The sequence below is a fragment of the Haliotis cracherodii genome, unplaced genomic scaffold, assembly GCF_022045235.1.
Source record: "Haliotis cracherodii isolate W230 unplaced genomic scaffold, xgHalCrac1.p SCAF_13, whole genome shotgun sequence".
In the NCBI taxonomy this organism is placed as follows: domain Eukaryota; kingdom Metazoa; phylum Mollusca; class Gastropoda; order Lepetellida; family Haliotidae; genus Haliotis; species Haliotis cracherodii.
In genome coordinates, this window is record NW_027266268.1 from 19,970,851 (window position 1) to 19,989,964 (window position 19,114).

The 19,114-nt window shown below is 39.1% G+C and overlaps 1 protein-coding gene across 1 annotated transcript; it reads right to left on the reverse strand.

Moving 5' to 3' along the window:
* Positions 1–604: 604 nt before the first annotated feature.
* On the reverse strand, positions 605–18,682 carry LOC139459050 (perlucin-like protein). Its single transcript, XM_071240491.1, has 4 exons — positions 18,643–18,682; positions 6,307–6,621; positions 1,197–1,379; positions 605–774 (listed from the first exon to the last, which is right to left on the reverse strand). Exons 2-4 carry the CDS (start codon positions 6,542–6,544, stop codon positions 605–607), a joined length of 591 nt encoding a protein of 196 aa, XP_071096592.1. The 5' UTR covers positions 6,545–6,621; positions 18,643–18,682.
* Between the last annotated feature and the right edge of the window lie 432 nt (positions 18,683–19,114).

The following is a 19,114-nucleotide window of genomic DNA, read 5'->3' on the forward strand; positions in this document are numbered from 1 at the left end:
TTGGGAATAATAATGCAGACAATTTTAATCTTCTGTGTGGTTATTTTGGGGTCATCGCAAGTGTTGATCAAATTGACAGTCCTATCACGAAATAAGTAAAGACCACAAGGAATTAATGCGAAGTTTCAGCGTTATTTATTATTTCACCAGATTGCACTTCAAACTATCTCGTTTATGTTTGAGGTCAACATTACATCTGACATATCAACCTAACCAATAGCTCAGCCTAATCAGTGTGTCGGCGTATTCGGATATTAGAACCTGTCTAATACTAGCAGAGTAACTGCTAAAGTTGTTACATATATGATAACCTTATGAATACATTCACGAAAGTCCATGGAGCAAAACACAACTGTCTACATAGATATTTCACAGACATAGGCCATTGGATGGTAGTAACAGTCACCAGCGTGCCAGCTGTTGGGGAGGCTCAGGTATATGTATATATGCAGTGTGTTATTGCTTTTAACAAGATGCCAGTGTAACTGCTAAAGTTGTTACATATATGATAACCTTATGAATACATTCACGAAAGTCCATGGAGCAAAACACAACTGTCTACATAGATATTTCACAGACATAGGCCATTGGATGGTAGTAACAGTCACCAGCGTGCCAGCTGTTGGGGAGGCTCAGGTCCCAGAAGGTGAGACATTTCTCGGTTGGATGATCTGTCGGGTTCTCCGGGGCTCCAGAATGTGGGCTCAGCAACTGAAGAGTTGTCTCCCCATCTCCAGGACGATCCCATTATATTCCCGCTCGTCCAAAACGGTCCTGTAATAGAAATGTGTTTACTTAATGTTAGTTATGGACAAATGACTTGATCCAACAATTGCATAAGCTCGGCTGAAATAGTGCATTGTCAGGAAGTACAATGTCAGGAATTTTTATTTTATTATTCTATCCAATAAGCATTTATGGTCCTTTTAGAATAGAATGGGCTAATCACAAATGACGACTTGTGAGCATTGGGTGCCTTGTATGTGTAACTTGGTTGAGTGTGTGTGACATCGTACCTCAGACAGACTAACATACTGACAGACTGATTTACTCACGTACTCACTGCCTCACTCGCTGCCTCGCTCACTCAGTCGCTGACACCCACTGCCTCACTCGCTCACTCACTCACTCACTCACTCACTCACTCAGACACTCGCTGACTCAATCACTCACAAAACATCTTACCCGTTACCTACCAATATCTTCAGCAATGTCGTACATGAATTGGTTCCGTTCAGCGCTGTTGATGATGACGAGGTAGCTGCCCACTGCTGAGCATACTGTCTTGGCGTCAGTCCACAGTTTAGGGTCGGTGTGCTTCTTGTAACACATGTTAAGTCTCCGGCTGTATAGATAGCCTGACTCGGGCGGACAAGAAGCTGGAATATATAGCATCAGTGACAAGTTGGATGTAACATCAAAATAGGAAATGATGAAGTAAAAGGCTCAACAAAAAAACATGGAGGTTTTTTTCAGTCCAACATGTCACTTAAGGAATACGGGGCGGCCGGGTAGCGTAGTGGTTAAAGCGTTCGCTCGTCACGCCGAAGACCCGGGTTCGAATCCTGACATGGGTACAATGATGCGTGAAGCCTATTTCTGGTGTCCCCCGCCGTGATATGGCTGGAATATTGCTAAAGGCGGCATAAAATTATACTCACTCAATAAGAAATACGTCAAATCTCTCTGCAAATCATGTTTCTTTCACATTTACATTAGTTAGAAAGAACAATTATATTTCCAGCTCTACAATCCCAACATTGGCTTCCAGTGGCACACAGAACTAACTTGAAACTACATCTGGCATCCACATGTATACTACTACTACCACTACTACTACTACTTCTGCTATGTGGATGTCTTTACCTGGATTACAAAAATGTCCTACTCTAAATTTGATTCAGTGATAGATCATTGAATTAAAGAGTACTTCAAGAGTAGTAGTAGTAGTAGTAGTAGAGGAAGTAGTAGTAGTAGTAGCAGCAGCAGTAGTAGTAGTAGTAGTAGTTGTAGTGATAGTAGTGGTGATAGTAGTAGTAGTAGTAGTAGTAGCAGTAGCAATAGTAGTCGTAGTCGTAGTCGTAGTATAGTAGTGGTGATAGTAGTAGTAGTATCAGTAGTAGTAATAGTAGTAGTAGTAGTGGTGATAGTAGTAAAATACTAAAGTGACATACAATACAATACTCACTAAAATACTAACGTGACATACCATACAATACTCACTAAAATAAACACGTGACATAACATACAATACTCACTAAAATACTAACGTGACATAACGTACAATACTCACTAAAAAACTAACGTGACATAACATACAATACTCACTGAAATACTAACGTGACATAACATACAATACTCACTAAAATACTAACGTGACATAACATACAATACTCACTAAAATACTAACGTGACATAACGTACAATACTCACTAAAATACTTACGTGACATAACATACAATACTCACTAAAATACTAACGTGACATACCATACAATACTCACTAAAATACTAACGTGACATAACATACAATACTCACTAAAATACTAACGTGACATAACATACAATACTCACTAAAATACTAACGTGACATAACATAAAATACTCACTAAAATACTAACGTGACATACCATACAATACTCACTAAAATACTAACGTGACATAACATACAATACTCACTAAAATACTAACGTGACATAACATACAATACTCACTAAAATACTAACGTGACATAACGTACAAGACAGGTGTAAAATAATAACGTGACATAACATACAAGACGGGTGTAAAATACAAACGTGACATAACGTACAAGACAGGTGTAAAATAATAACGTGACATAACATACAAGACGGGCGTAAAATACAAACGTGACATAACGTACAAGACGGGTGTAAAATACTAACGTAACATAACTGTCTGCAAAAACACACATCTTGCTTGGTGCGCTCAAGAAAATAATATCAAGACACGTTGTTAAACAATTGTCGGTCCCTGGATATCTGTAGGTAAATCTACTCAGCACAAAATGAACTGCCTATACTAAGGGACCCACAGTAGGGTCACTAGGAGCGGAGTATTGAGTAAACGTTATACTCTCATATTGTCATTGCTTGGTACTGAATCTATTTGTTTTTTCATGGAATTTATATCACATCTTTTTACTCAGAATGATTCTCAGCGGACTGTCTTTGTTATACACACGTGTGGTGGCCCGGACTTAGATACAACCCCCAGACGGGTAGTACAACGTTAAGTATATATAACCCTTGGCTAACGCCATGGCTAACGTCGATAATATTTGCGTTTTTTCTGAAGGGAGACATGCCGTCCTTTTTTAATAACTGAACGACAAGGGATGCAACACAGATCAAACATTATTACCGCAGAAGTATAAAATATGGATACGCTGAACTTTTGATAGAAATATTGCCAATGCAAAATGCAATATTTAGCAATGCAAAACATCACAGTAGGTCAAATAAAAAGGGGACCCTTTGACGTCAAACTTCAACAAATAATTTGCCTTCACTTATGTAAAATCTCTTTTACAAACACATGGTTTAAAAAACAATATTTTCATTGTCAATCACCTATCCTATTTTCGTTTGAAAAATATCCGTAAACCACAGCTTGTATAGTCTTGTGCTTGAAAAGGCAAGCAGCTATTGCCCTCTAATAGCTAGATCATTGCAGGCCACCACGCCATGAAACAAGCAAGCAGCTGGTTTAATCATTCAATGTAATCTTTAACAATATAACAGTCAGACAGCTTATTCAGTAATTTAGGCATCAAGACCCTTAGCACAATGCAGATTGGATATTAACATTTGTCACGTGATGTACATGATTAGATTTTAAATCCAGTTACACATTCCTCATTATAAATGTTTCAAGAACACAGAAACAACATGGATCATATCAGGATTTTCAGAGTTTAGCGGATTTATCATTAACTGACGGTCTTTAAAAATACCTTCCAACATGGGGAGAAATGTGTACCTTAAGTGCGATAACGTTTCACATATAAGTAAGACATAGTATTCATCCTCTACTTCTCCGGATGAACAGTTTGTACAAATAGAGTTCACAATCACCGTGTTTGGACCTGCGACATATATTTACATTAAAATTATGCAATGAAATTAAGTTTACAATAAGCTCTGATTAAACTTTTATCATTTAAACAAGTTAAATATCTTTCAGTTTGTAACAATGATTTTACTTTCCTGTAGTTGCTAAGATAACGTGATTCAGAAATACTTTGGTGCCACTGTTGACAAAATATATCCTCTAGTCTTTGCTTAAATGAATATAAAAATATCAGTGATTATTAAAAATAATCCATGGATATGAAAAGCCACTAACAAATGATAGATTTCTCACATCTGAAACCCAATAATATTTACCATTATTATCAAGTACCTTTAACAGTTTGTATCATTGAAATGGGTATCTATCAAGTGTCATTCTAAGTAACTTAATCCATTACTTAATTACCCTTAATTGGCTGGCTACAAAAATATTACTACGGTCTGTTTAACTAAGGAATGCCTTGTTTGAGGCAAACTTACCAACACCTAGAAAACATTTGATATATGAAGTGTGAACTTTTCAATTGCAGCGTAATACTTAGCACTCCATATTTCAGAACCATACAAAAGTATAGGCGTAATTTTGCCCTCAAAAATGGTACATGCCGTTAAAAAAGACACACGACTATTTTTCCTGAATACATTATAAAGAGGCATAATGGCTTTCGACGCCGGAACAGCTAATTGCTTACATGCCATAGACCATGACAATCTAGAGGAGAACATAAGACCTAACTATTTATAGTAAGTGACTACACTCAAGGCCGACACCACTTTTCATGTTTTGCAACAATACCATCTTTTCTAAAAACTACAACATCGGTTTTATTAAGATTTACTTCAAGACTCCATTTTGAACAATAACACATTTAACTGCTTTTGCAAGCCATTTAAAATAATTGTACAACATCATAAGCAAAGAGAAGGAGCATAATGTCCATTATTTCTTGTATTAAAAAGATCCCTTATTGGCCACTATTTTGCGACTCTATAGCAAGTCCATTTATGAAAAATATAAACAAGAACGAACGAAAACACAACCTTGGCGTACACCGGAGGATGCTTTAAAGTAGTCAGATTTACTTATATAACAACACAAATGGTGAAACGTAATTTTTGATTCATTTGTTTCAACAATCACGATTACTCTTCAGTTCAGTGAAAACCACAACTTCCCATGGACAGCTAAACCATATATGGTTGGTTGGTTGGTTGTTTAACGCCGCACTCAGCAATATTACAGCTATATGAAGACGGTCTGTAAAATAATCGTGTCTTGACCAGACAACCCAGTGATTAATATCATGAGCATCGATCCACGCAACTGGGATCAATGACATGCATCAACCAAGTCAGCGAGCCTGTCCACCCGATCCCGTTAGTCCCCTCTACGACAAGCATAGTCGCCTTCTACGGCAAGCATGGGTTGCTGAAGACCTATTCTACCCCGGATCTTCACGGGTCAAGCCATATATATGTAAGGGGGCTGTCGGGTAGCCTAGTGGTTAAAGCGTTCTCTCGTCACGCCGAGGACCCGGGTTCGATTCCCGATATGGGTACAATGGTGTCCCCCGCCGTGATATTGCTGGAATATTGCTAAAAGCGGCGTAAAACCACACTGAACCATATTTACCTCTCGTTTATCCTCTAACGATTAAGTGAGTGAGTTGGGCTTAACGCTGCTTTACACAGTATTCACGTATATCACGGCGTGTCAGCTTCATGTGGGAGGAAAGAGCCAAGTGATATAGAACGAAAAGGCAAGTATAATCCAACTATAGGACGAAACAGATTCTATTTGGTGTAAATGCCTCAATAGCCCGAAGTGATGCAATTCTTATAAATCCAGGAGTTCAAGCGATCAACCCTGACCCGTAATCATCACAAAGATCTCATAAACAGTCTATTCACAATGAATGGTCATTCTTAAGTCATTCGCAATTTACCGAATTGTGTAACTGTATACACTTTCCCCTTTCATAATATTTGTTGATAGCTCTTATTTCAGTTCCAGCAACACGCGCAGTACACATTACACTAAGGCATCCTCCCTTTCCATGTTCTCACTGTTAGCACAAACCATCTTTAATTTCTTTTATTCTGTAACCTGACGTCGTAATAAAGTTCCTTCTTTTATATGATCTATTTGGGCGTGTATATGTTCCTGGGGCCATATTATTTTAGAATTTTCCTTGTGGAAGCTGTAAACTTACCTTTACCCAACACCAGGTGTTCAATAGGCTCGGAGGTGGCTACCAGCTGTGTCTGATTGAAGGCTTCCATCAGATGACAAGACTTGGTTTCCTTGTTGTAGAACATTGTGGTACAGTATGCACTGAAGAAACACAGAGAGACACAGTCTGCCCGGGACAAGGCAGGGGCCCCTGGGGGTAGGGATGGGATAATCTGACCAGTAGATAAAGAGGACACGGTCGTTCCAGAACATTCCATGTTGTTTACTGATATGTTGATCAGGAGTTGTCACAGATATGGTCAATAAATCTCGTTCTCACCGGGGAGAGGAAATCCTGAAAAAAATGACATTCAGTGACACCATCGATTGTGATGACAGAAGAACGCAACTCCAAACAAATACCTGTCCCTGGTTCTGTGTGATTCATCTCCTAAAAATGGTTTCAATACCCCCTATCCCTTGCTCGACTTGAAGTACGTTAAACCATGCCTTCTTTAACATAGTATACGTTATGAAATATCTATATAATACAGAACACAGTATCCACTTTAAATTTCAATTAACCTTCGGATTCAAGTATTTTTATGTGTGCATATAACCCTTAATCTACTTTTATTAAGATTCAAGGGGTGGGGGTGGGTAATGTTTCTAGGTTCCTCAGCACCATACCCGTGCTCGTGGGTTTCACCGAAGTGGTAAACGTCTGAGACCTGCATCGCTTCGGGACTTTCCTCCAAAATTAAGCTGACAAGCCGAGATATAACTGGAATACTTTTAAAAGCGGCGTTAAACCCAACTCACTCTCTATTAAGATACACTGTACAATACCCCATAAGCCGTTATCACACCGTATGAATGTGTACAGTCGTTGATTTTTGTACAGGCAGTTTTCCTAAATCTAGCCCCATCCATAAACTCACTGTTGTAATTAGTAATCTGTCATCTTGGACTGTATTTACCTGTATGAAATCCGGTGGTCAAAACTGTTAATTAGAATAATTCCCTGAATACTTCAAACATCGACCTCCTCCGTAGTCTAGTGGATAAAGTGTCTGTCTTGAGAAGGGAACGTCAGTGGTTTGTTCGATCCTTGGCCGCGTCATTCAAACCGACATTAAAAGAAAGTCCTAACTAGTACCAGCAGACACACACGCACACACGCACGCACGCTGCTTCACATTCATAACACCGCATCCGATAACCTTAACGATATATATCTTATGTCGACATCGCATCTGATAACTTTATTTATATATACCTCGTGGCGATATCTCAAATGATCACGTTAATTATGCACATCTCATGATGACATCTACACATTTTGCATTTTTTTTAATAAGGCAGATATGGCAGTTTTTCACAGACTGGTGACTGGTTTGAAACAGCGAAATTCAAATTAACACGTCCCATTTTAATTCGGGAAACCAAATAGTCCAGAAACTCTACGGTCTTTACCAGTCTCGGTCAAATACATAAATGTATTTCTTTCAAGTATCATGATGCAATATTTAACTCATTTTAACTTAATTCAACGATTTAATAGCGATATTGAAATATTTCGCCCATGGGCGAGAATATTTTCCTTTACTCAAAACTCATGGTTTTGTTTCGCAAATACATACAGATGGTCTTACATGTATCATGACACATAATTTAACTCATTTTAACTTAATTCAACTATTTTATAGCGTTATTGAAATATTTCGCCCATGGTCGATAATATTTCTTTTTGCTCAAAACTCATGGTTTTGTTTCGCAAATACATAATGGTGTACTTAGAAGTTTCATGAAATATAATTTAACTCATTTTAACTTCATTCAACTATTTTACAGCGTTATTAAAATATTTCTCCCATGTTTTCGTCAGTCCCTTTAAAGCATCAACTAATTGTGTAAAAAGTATATTGTATCATGTGAAATATACTTTATATCATATCATTACATCACGATTTAAAAAGGGCCTTTGGTTGGATGTTTCCTTTATAGAAGTTTTACAGATTTCACCTGTTTTAGATATTGTAACGATCTGTAATGAACCCGGCTTTACCTCTCAGAACGATTTGACAGTTTATCATACCAATTCATGCGCTTGTACACCAATTCATTGGCGTTATTTTCCACAACATTGAAGTTTAGCTAGTTTCTTTTTCATTTCCCATTTTATGTCTCGTTGATACATCACACTGGGCAATTACGTGACACTGGGTATGAAATATACAGGTACGCTTGCGCGTATTTCCAAGAAAAAAAGGATTCGTCTTTCATTGCATAACGACTGGCTGAATATCTCACATTCTAACGAAATCTCGAAATAATTACATGCGGTGTCGAACTGACAAATGGGAATTATGTTTCAATGCGATTGAGGATACTTTGAGTGAATATTGTGACACGAAAGCAACTTTTAAATGCATTTCCAGTTTGGGCATGAAAATGGTAACAGTTCAGAAAATAACAACAGCCTTCTTATGATACTTCTCATATTCTCATTCGTACGTTGTATCTAATTACAGTGTCGGCCTTATTTACAGGTGATTCTACAATACCTGCTCTCGGTCAATTACAATCTACCACACCACGCGTGAATTAACAGTTATGCAGGTGTTGCTGTGGACAAATACCGAGCCTGTATATGTATATTTTTTGGTGGATACATGTATTACATATTTTCGTTGATATGCGGATATATTAAGCACAAAGACAAAACAAAGTTTATAGAAGATGAATTAGTGCCCTGATCTATTCAACGAGATGTGTATCATCGTTTAATGGGTCATTCAATAAAAGTATGTTTGGAGGTGATATCAAAGAAGCCGCCAAATAAACACAGTGTCGTCCGGTGAACTCCCACCCCACCCTTCCCACACACAGAAGCATTCTACTTGTGTGTGTGCCCTCTCCTCTGAAAAATGTATCACTAAAGTATTTGCATTGTAATAAATATAGTATTAATAAAACTTGGTAATATGGTGAAGGTGAACGAGGGGAAAGGCAGACGCACGTGGATTTACTTTTAGGTTATTATTGTCTGGAGTTCACATTTTTTGGCATTTCAGACACTAACTGAACAGAGTTCACCTGCACTTTAGTCAGACAGACTGTAACCAAAAAATTCAATGAGCTGTAGCTCTTAATCCCTTATAACAACAACACCCAGGGTGAGGGCACACGAAGGTTAAAACCGTGTCCACCAGACAATCTCAGGTGGCTGACGCATCAAGTCAGCTCTATTTTTCAGCGCATAATTCATGTTTTTACATTTTGAATAAAAGGAACTAAAAAATCATATTTAACAAACCTAAACATTACCAAATACAAAACTTTAAAACCCCTTCTAGACTTCGTTCCAATTAAACTGGATCATTAAACTCGCTCGCGAATGTCGTATACGACTTTAAAGTGAATACATCTACAGTGTACAAGTAACTTTTAACTGTATCATATATATATATATTCATGATAAGCAATTATTTTCGTTCCTAATTCGAATGAGCACATTCTGAGGCTAAATCTGCAATAGGACAGACAACATATTTCTTTGAACAATGCAAACGATACAAACGTAGCGGCTGATAATAGAGACAATGATTGAATAATCTGCAATATATCATTTGTTCTCGTTCAATCTATTGTACATGTTGAAGGGATTGTAAAGTTTCAAGGAGTACTAAAATGTTGTGGTATTGTGAACGGATTTAGAATATGAATAGCGAAAAACAGTCACCATATGGGATATACATGTATAACACCACGCTTGTTCTGAGGCCCGTGGTCATAAAACTAATCAGTCCCATAAAAGGAGCAACTAGTTTCTCAGATATCCCGCTGTACTTGCTATGGTTTACTCCCAATTGTCAGACGACCTAATCATCAGACAGACGAAGTGTGACCAGTGTACCTGCCTGGACTCACCTACTAATTACTGAGCTGCCCAATACTGTCATACTGTGGGCAGAGTAAGCTACTTCAATTCGTTGAGTGATACAGATTAACCAGATTATGATTGTGTTTGTAAGGTGCGTTTAATCTGTGTCGGGTTGCAGGTGTATTTATAGGCAAGACCAGGGGTAGTTTTTTCAATGAAACCTTTTAACCGTTGAGTTTGTTTTGCATTGTTAGGTAGAATAATAACACGTTTTATAGATTAAACATCGCCCTAACCTGAGTGTAATCTCACATGTACTCTAAGTACCGGACTATATTTCTTTGCGGAGACATTGAGTATAATCTTTGAGTTGGCATTACATGCTGTCAGAATGATTTTTCACAAATCCCTGCGTCAATGGACCCGTGAAGATCCGGGGTATAACAGATCTTCAGCAACCCATTCTTGGCGTAAAAGGGCGACAGCGCTTGTGGTAAGAAGCGACTACCGGGATCGGGTGGTGGGGCTCGCTGACTTGGTTGATGCATGTCATCGTATCACAATTGCGCGGATCGATGCGCATGATGTCAATTACTGGATTGTCTGGTCTAGACTCGATTATTTACAGACCGCCGTCATATAGCTGAAATAATGCTGATTGCGGCGTTAAACAACTAACAAACAAAAACAAAACTTGAGGAATTCACAACAATCACTATGACGAGGTATGCCTATCTTGCAATCAGCCTGAATTCAGTTACTGGAAAGTCAAACCCGGGCTTGGTTATATTTAAAACAAGAATTGCAGTTAGATCCGCTATATGTTGTACATCTCCTGTAGTCAAGAGTAGCAATAGCGAGGCAGAACTATATCAATTTATGAGGGACAGACAGCTACTGGAACAAAAATAAACAGAGCAGCCAAAGATAAAAATGAAATCATATCATGTACAAAAAAATAGAAATCATATCAACACAAAAAGAGAAAGTGTATGAGTACCAAAACTTGCAATAGATATGTGTACCCTACGCACACACATGAGTCCCATTCGACAGTCTGCAACACACGAGAAACTGTCAAATAAGTTTGGGTACCCTTGTGTTAACGTTCAGGCACGTTATTTGGTTCAATAATGTTGTATTAAAGTCCTTTTCAATTTGTTTTCACCATTTTCCCTATTCCATGCATGTTTTTTTTGCTACATCCTATTGCTCATGTTCCCAAAGTATAATAAAACACTTCAATGTTTCTCCTTCCTAATCTAACGTTATAACATTTCAGGTCATTACCATCATCTAATACACAAGCAATGATACCAAGACATATTCTTTATCGGTTTTAAGGTCCATGCTGTCTTACAATTGATTTTATCAGTTCTTTAAATCTTATGTCTGGTACATATTTTCACAAACAGGGCCGTTAGCTCATATAAGGAAAGTAACATCCAATTGAGGACTGAATACGACATGCGTTAGTCTGTTTACGAACTTTTTAAATTAATATTCTGTTATTACGCCGTTAATACGCCAGTTGTTACAGGGATGGTATGGTAGCTGTAGCAGACAGATTGACAGTCGTTGTTACGTGCGTCACTAGGTTACTAGTACGGCATTGGCCTTGTTGATTGTTACTATACTTTGCGGATTTCTGTGGCCAGTGGCGGACGTAATTCAATTTCCTTCCACACCGACACCGCATCAAATATATTTGTGTACTTTGTGCTTAATATATACACATATCAACGAAAATATGTAATGCATGTATCCACAAAAAATATACAAACACAGGCTAGGTATTTTTGCCCACAGCAACACCTGCATAACTGTTTATTCACGCGTTATGTGGCAGATTGTAACTGACCGAGAGCAGGTTTTGTAGAATTACCTGTAAATAAGGCCGACACTGTAGCATCATCCCCAACCCAGCTTGACTCGACATAATCATTGAACAGTTGAAATGCAGGACTCTCAACCTCAGCCTGTTCCAAAGCCTCAATAGCTTCGAACCATACGTCCTGAACATCAGCGGGAGGCAAAAGAGGCAGAGCAGCAGCTCGTCTCACCCACTGCAAGATGTCGGCTTTCTGCTTGTAGAGTCGCACTAGTCCTAAGTCCTAAGACTTACTTACTTACTTACTTTGGAGATTTAACGTGCGCTCTCCGACTGATGCGTATTTCGCACACGGGCCCGGCCAGGCCATTTAATGTGTTTCCGAAAGGGGCGAAAGTGGTGTGTGCAACCCAAGAGGGGGCTTTAGGGGCTGCTTATATAGAATTTGGGAATTTTGAGATTTGGAATAGATGCCGATGGGGTTGGGGAGGAGAACTAAGGGAGCTGGGTATGGTGGATGTTTGTTTGTTTATGTGATTTTGATTTGGTAGATTATAGTGTTTTTAGATGCGTTTTATTAGTTCCGTTTTGATTAAGATTAAGATTAGAGTGAGAGCCTTGTTTAGATTGAGGGTGGTTTGTAATGCGGTTCGATGTGTTAGGTAGTGTGTGCAGTGGATGAGTGCGTGTTCTGGGGTTTCTAGTTGTTTGCATCGTGGGCAGTTACCTGTAGTATGTTTTTTTTAATTTTTTTAGGTGGTTATTTAGGTTGGTGTGTCCTGTTTGGAGTTAAGTGATTACTCTGTCGATTTTTTTGATGGATGGATAATTTTTGGTTTGGTTAGTGGTTTGCTGAGTACTTTTTTGATTTGGCTATTTGAGTTTAGATATAGGTTATGCCATTTTTTGGTGTTTGTTTACGCTTTTAATTTCTGATTTTTTCATTACCGTATATTCCTACGTGGGCGGGTATCCACAAGAAGGTTGGGGAAAGGGGTAAGTAAGGGGGTGTTTACGAGCTAGAGATTGGTTTTGGGGGCTGATATTTTGGTTCATTAAGTTTTGGATGAGAGGGTTTGATTGGGACGCGGCCCAGAAATTTAAGCTTAGCTGTTCCCTCCGTAGACTTAGTGGCATTTCTCCATGGTATGGCACGACAAGCTAATACAAAAACTTTAAAAAATAGGACTCAAAGGTCAGATAATAAACTACATCCAGGACTTCCTAAACAATCATAAAATAACCGTGGGTATAGACCAAACACTATCGGACCAATGTCCCGTAGAAAATGGAACTCCCCAGGGCAGTATCCTCAGCCCCACCCTCTTCAATATAATGATAAACGATCTATTCGAGGGCCTTTCCCCTAAAGAAAAACACATCAAAATTCGCGGATGATGGAGCCCTCTGGATCCGCACTAAAAGCATTAAAATGGCCAAAAATGTACTCCAAAAATCTCTTAATAAAATACAACAATGGGCTGACAAATGGGGCTTCTCCCTTATCTCAGAAAAAACAACAGGAATAGTATTCAAACATAAAAACATGAAACCCGCCTCCCCAATCCTCCAGCTAAACAACCAAACAATCAAATTTCAAAAACAAACCAAATTCTTAGGATTTATTTTCGATGAACATCTCACCTGGGATGCTCACATCCAAAACCTAACAACTAAATGCATTAAGACCTAAACACCCTAAGATGCCTAACTGGCTCTAACTGGGGAGCCTCCAAAGATACCCTCCTCTCTCTCTTCATATCACTAATTAGATCAAAACTAGACTACGGCTGCGTCATATACAACACCCAAAACAACTCTCTATCTAAAAAAACTACTATCAATACAATATCAGGCTCTCAAACTAATTACACGCACCCAACATGGCACCTCCTACACTTCACGCGTCCCAATAAAACCCTCTCATCCAAAACGTAATAAACCAAAATATCAGCCCCAAAAACCAAGCTCGTAAACACCCCTTACTTACCCCAATATCCCAAAGAATAACAAACTACCTAAATGAACACCGAATTAAAAATCTTAAACAAAACTGCAAACAATCAAATATCTTCACCCCTAAACTTAAAATACCCAAAATAGACACAACACTAGCTAGCCAAATAAATAAACAAACCGACCCAAACATAGCTAGCCACACCACCACACTAGCATACATACACGAAAATTGGCCAAATTGGTGTCACATTTACACGGACGGATCTTCAGATCCGACCTCCAAACACACAGGTTTCGGAGTCAATACCACACAACCAACTAAAACCACACAATCCTTCCGACTCCCAAACAACCAATCAATATTCAAGGCAGAACTAATGAGCATGGCCTCAGCTGCCCTCCATAATCAAGAATCCTAAAACCACAAAAAAATCCTAATACCTACCGACCCCCTAAGTGGACTGCAAGCCCTCCAAAACAAAAATACCAAAAACCGACCTAAATTAATAAATCAAATACTTAAAAGCTCCAACGACCTAACTAAGGCAGGCAAAAAAATAACCTTCTTGTGGATACCCGCCCACGTAGGAATATACGGTAATGAAAACGCCGATAAGGCAGCCAAACCATCCCTCAAAATCCCAGAAATAAGCTTAAACTTACCCATCTCAAAATCAGAAATTAAAAGCGTAAACAAGCAAAATATCACAAAAATGGCATAACCTACATCTAAACTCAAATAGCCAAATCAAAAAAGGACTCAGCAAACCACTAACCAAACCAAAAATTATCCATCCATCAAAAAAAATCGACAGAGTAATCACTTAACTCCAAACAGGACACACCAACCTAAATAACCACCTAAAAAAAAAAACACACTACAGGTAACTGCCCACAATGCAAACAACTAGAAACCCCAGAACACGCACTCATCCACTGCACACACTACCTAACACATCGAACCGCATTACAAACCACCCTCAATCTAAACAAGGCTCTCACTCTAGAAGCAATACTAAACCCGCAAAACAAACTAGATGGCCTTAGGCGTATTCTTAATCAAAACGGAACTAATAAAACGCATCTAAAAACACTATAATCTACCGAATCAAAATCACATAAACAAACAAACATCCACCATACCCAGCTCCCTTAGTTCTCCTCCCCAACCCCATCGGCATCTATTCCAAATCTCAAAATTCCCAAATTCTATATAAGCAGCCCCTAAAGCCCCCTCTTGGGTTGCACACACCACTTTCGCCCCTTTCGGAAACACATTAAATGGCCTGGCCGGGCCCGTGTGCGAAATACGCATCAGTCGGAGAGCGCACGTTAAATCTCCAAAGTAAGTAAGTAAGTAAGTAAGTAAGTAAGTAAGTAAGTAAGTAAGAAGCCTGTGTGAAATAACAAGACCTAAGTAAGCTCAAACCAAACCATTTTTGTCAATAGGGGTGTAGCAAATGTTATATTAGGGATAACACTTTCTTAGTAAAGTACAGATTCTCGTACTATTTTGGGTTGAGTCCCGTCCGGGATTCGAACCGACACCTGCCAGAGTGAGGCACCTAATCGTCAGCACACAAAGTCAACGATCTAACCCACTCAGCCACCGAGGCTTCCACAAAAATGAAAGTCCGACAACTGGTAGTCTAGATCACGTTCTTTGAGTATCCCCCTGACAAGTGTAAATTGGCACGGCTCTTCATAGCTTTAATATTGGTGTAGGTTGTTTAAAATAATCTGTGGTAGGCCAAATGGGAAAGGTCATTTCTGTTTCTTTAGGCCATATGGGATGTAGGCCAAATGGGACGTAGGCCAAATGGGATGTAGGCCAATATGGGATGCACCAATTAGATACAACGTACTGATGAGAATATGAGAATTATGATAAGAAGGCTGTTGCGTTTTTCTTTACTGTTACCATTATCATACCAAAATGGCAATGCATTTAAAAGTTGCTTTCCTGTCCCAATATTCACTCAAGTTTTCCTCAATCGCATTGAAACATAATCCCCATTGGTCAGTTCGACACCGCATGTAATTAAGTAATTATTTCGAGATTTCGTTAGAATGTGAAATATTCAGCCAGACGTTATGCAATGGAAGACGAATCATATTATTCCTTTGAAATACCTGTATATTTCATAACCAGTGTCACGTAATTGCCCAGTGTGATGTATCAACGAGACATAAAATGGGAAATGAAAAAGAAACTAACTAAACTTAATTGTTGTGGAAAATAACGCCAATGAATTGGTGTACAAGCGCATGAATTCGTATGATAAACTGTCAAAACGTTTTGAGAGGTAATGCCGGGTTCGAATTCATTACATATCGTTACAATATCTAAAACAGGTGAAATCCGTAAAACTTTTATAAAGGAAACATCTAATCAAAGGCCCTTTTTAAATCGTAATGTAATGATATGATATAAAGTATTTTTCACATGATACAATACACTTTGTACACAATTAGTTGATGCTTTAAAGGGACTGACGAAAACATGGAGAAATATTTTAATAACGCCGTAAAATAGTTGAATTATGTTAAAATGAAACTTCTGAGAACACCTTGATGTACACTCACACGCAAAAGAAACGCAAGTCGAGTATGCAATATACATGTTATTTGTTTTCAACAGTAAAGACCAGAAATACTAATAGGGCAAGATTGACAAAAATTTGACTGAAGACAGTTTAATGGAATAAAGGCAGATTGGGTTTTTTTCAAAGGTTAAGGGCTTACAGTTTCGTGTGACCACCATTAGCATTGATCACTGCCACACATCCCCTGTACATTGAGTGGATCAGACGATTTGTGAAGGCCCTAGGGATCCTCCTGCACACATCCAGATCAGCTGTGCGTTGTTCATCGGCAGTTGTAGGGACTGGGCGCACATTGTGCAGACGCCTTTGAACCTTATCCCACAAGTGTTCGATGGGGTTCAGATCAGGGCTGAGGGCTGGCCACGGTAGAACACGGATGTTGTGTTGTTGCAGGCAAAGGCCATGGTAGCTCTGGCAACATAGGGACGAGCGTTGTCCTGCTGGAAAATGTGTTGTTGATGTTGTGCAAAAAATGGAACAACATGTGGTCTGATCACTTGGTCGATATACTGTTGAGCAGTGACGCCGTGTCCCCGACTTTGACCAACATTCAGAAAGCACATGGGTCCAAGTCTCGCATTAAGTCCAATCCCTGTCCATATCATGACGCTAGGTCCAGCCAATGGATCCCTTTCCACAACGTTTCTGTCAGCGAAACGATCACCTCCACGCCGCCAAATTCTGACTCTTCCGTCTGCATGGGAGACACAAAAGCAACTTTCATCAGAGAAGATGACACGCATACACTCACGATGACGCCAATTGTGATGACCCTGTGCCCACTGAAGTCGTGCTTGTCGATGCCGTGGTTGGAGAACAGGACGACGTGCTGGTCGGCGACATCTGAGGTTGTTGGAACGGAGACGTCAGATCACAGTGTCCCGGCTAATGCGTCGATTATGTGTTCCTATGGTCTGTCGAGTACTTTCACTTGCAGTTAGGAACCGATGTCGCTGGTGCTGACGGGTAATCTGCCGATCTTGTTGAGGTGTGGTGACCCTAGGACGACCGATCTGAGGAAGGTCATATGTGGTCTGTGTAGCATTGTTTCGATGCAGGATGTAAATCGTGGTTTTGTTAACGTTGACGGGCAACGTCTTGGACAGACTCTCCAGCTTCCAAACGTCCGATAGCCTGGTTTCTCTGAATTGGAGTTAGGCGTGGCATTGTGGTAGGTCAAAGAATCGGCCACAGTTTTATACAAACTACAGTTCGTGACAGTTCGTGCATTTTCGATTTCGCGAGAAATGGGTGCATGATACCCATATATTCATTGAAATGTTTTTTTATGTTGCGTTGTTTTACTCGGGGCTTCCAAAATGCAACCAAAAATATCGATAACACCATCAGGCTTCGCTATATGCTAAAACTCGTATCAATTTATGGTTCCCTGTTTGTTACCTAGTTGCTTAAAACCACTTGCGTTTCTTTTGCGTGTGAGTGTATTTGCGAAACAAAACCACGAGTTTTGAGCAAAAGGAAATATTCTCGACCATTGGCGAAATATTTCAATAACGCTATAAAATAGTTGAATTAAGTTAAAATGAGTTAAATTATGTGACATGAAACTTCTAATAACACCTTTATGTATTTGCGACAGAAAAACACAGGTTTTGAGTAACGGAAAATATTCTCGCCCATGGGCCTGCCCAAGCCTTTTTCTCGCCCATGGGCGAAATATTTCAATATCGCTATAACATCGTTGAATTAAGTTAAAATGAGTTAAATATTGCATCGTGATACTTGAAAGAAATACATTTAGGTTTAGTACACGAGTTTTAAGTAAAGGAACATATTCTTGCCCATGGGCAGGCCCATGAGCGACAAAGTGTAAATATTGAGTTTTTGAAAAATATTTTTTTCATTTTTTCTTCCTCGGTATGTTCCCATGAAAACAGCATGTTTAATTTTGTAAATACCTTTGACCGAGACTGGGTAAAGACCGTAGAGTTTCTGGACTATTAGGTTTCCAGAATTAAAATGGGACGTGTTAATTACACTATACATAAGCACAATAGAACAAGTTAAAATGTTATGTAATAATTATCCTAATATGTAACTTATACCAAAATATGTCTCAGATTGCATACTTACGACCATTCGAGGTAATGTTACACACACACATCTGTAGAACAGTATGATCTGGCTTGTTGAATGTGCCTGTGCAGCAACTGTGTGTATTGATTTGTACCAATGCCATTCAGTAGCCCCTAACAACATCGAACACAGAGTTAAAATCTAAACGTAATGGATAGGTCGGTGGAAAACTGTCCACGACTGGTCACATGATAGCGGTGTATGGAGGCATTGTACAGTCTAGTTTTATTTAGTAAGTGTTATGATGGCGGTCTGTAAATATTCGAATCCGAACCAGACAATCCGGTGATGTTGGCCAGGGCTTTCTATACATATACTTATGTAGATATTCCATCACCTGTCATGATTGGACGTACTTCAAGTCAAGCGAGAATGAGGGGTATTGAAGCCATTGTTAGTACAGTAAACTACGGTTATAACGAACTCAAAGGGACCACTTATTTTAGTTCGTTATAACCGTAGTTCTTCG

What these genes read in the sequence shown, in the direction of transcription:
- LOC139459050 (XM_071240491.1), bottom strand. Translation starts at nt 6,544, where the DNA reads ATGGAATGTTCTGGAACGACCGTGTCCTCTTTATCTACTGGTCAGATT. An exon ending in ACACCTGGTGTTGGGTAAAG is followed by an intron (nt 1,380 to 6,306) that starts GTAAGTTTACAG and finishes TATATATTCCAG; the next exon opens with CTTCTTGTCCGCCCGAGTCA. An exon ending in CGACATTGCTGAAGATATTG is followed by an intron (nt 775 to 1,196) that starts GTAGGTAACGGG and finishes TTTCTATTACAG; the next exon opens with GACCGTTTTGGACGAGCGGG.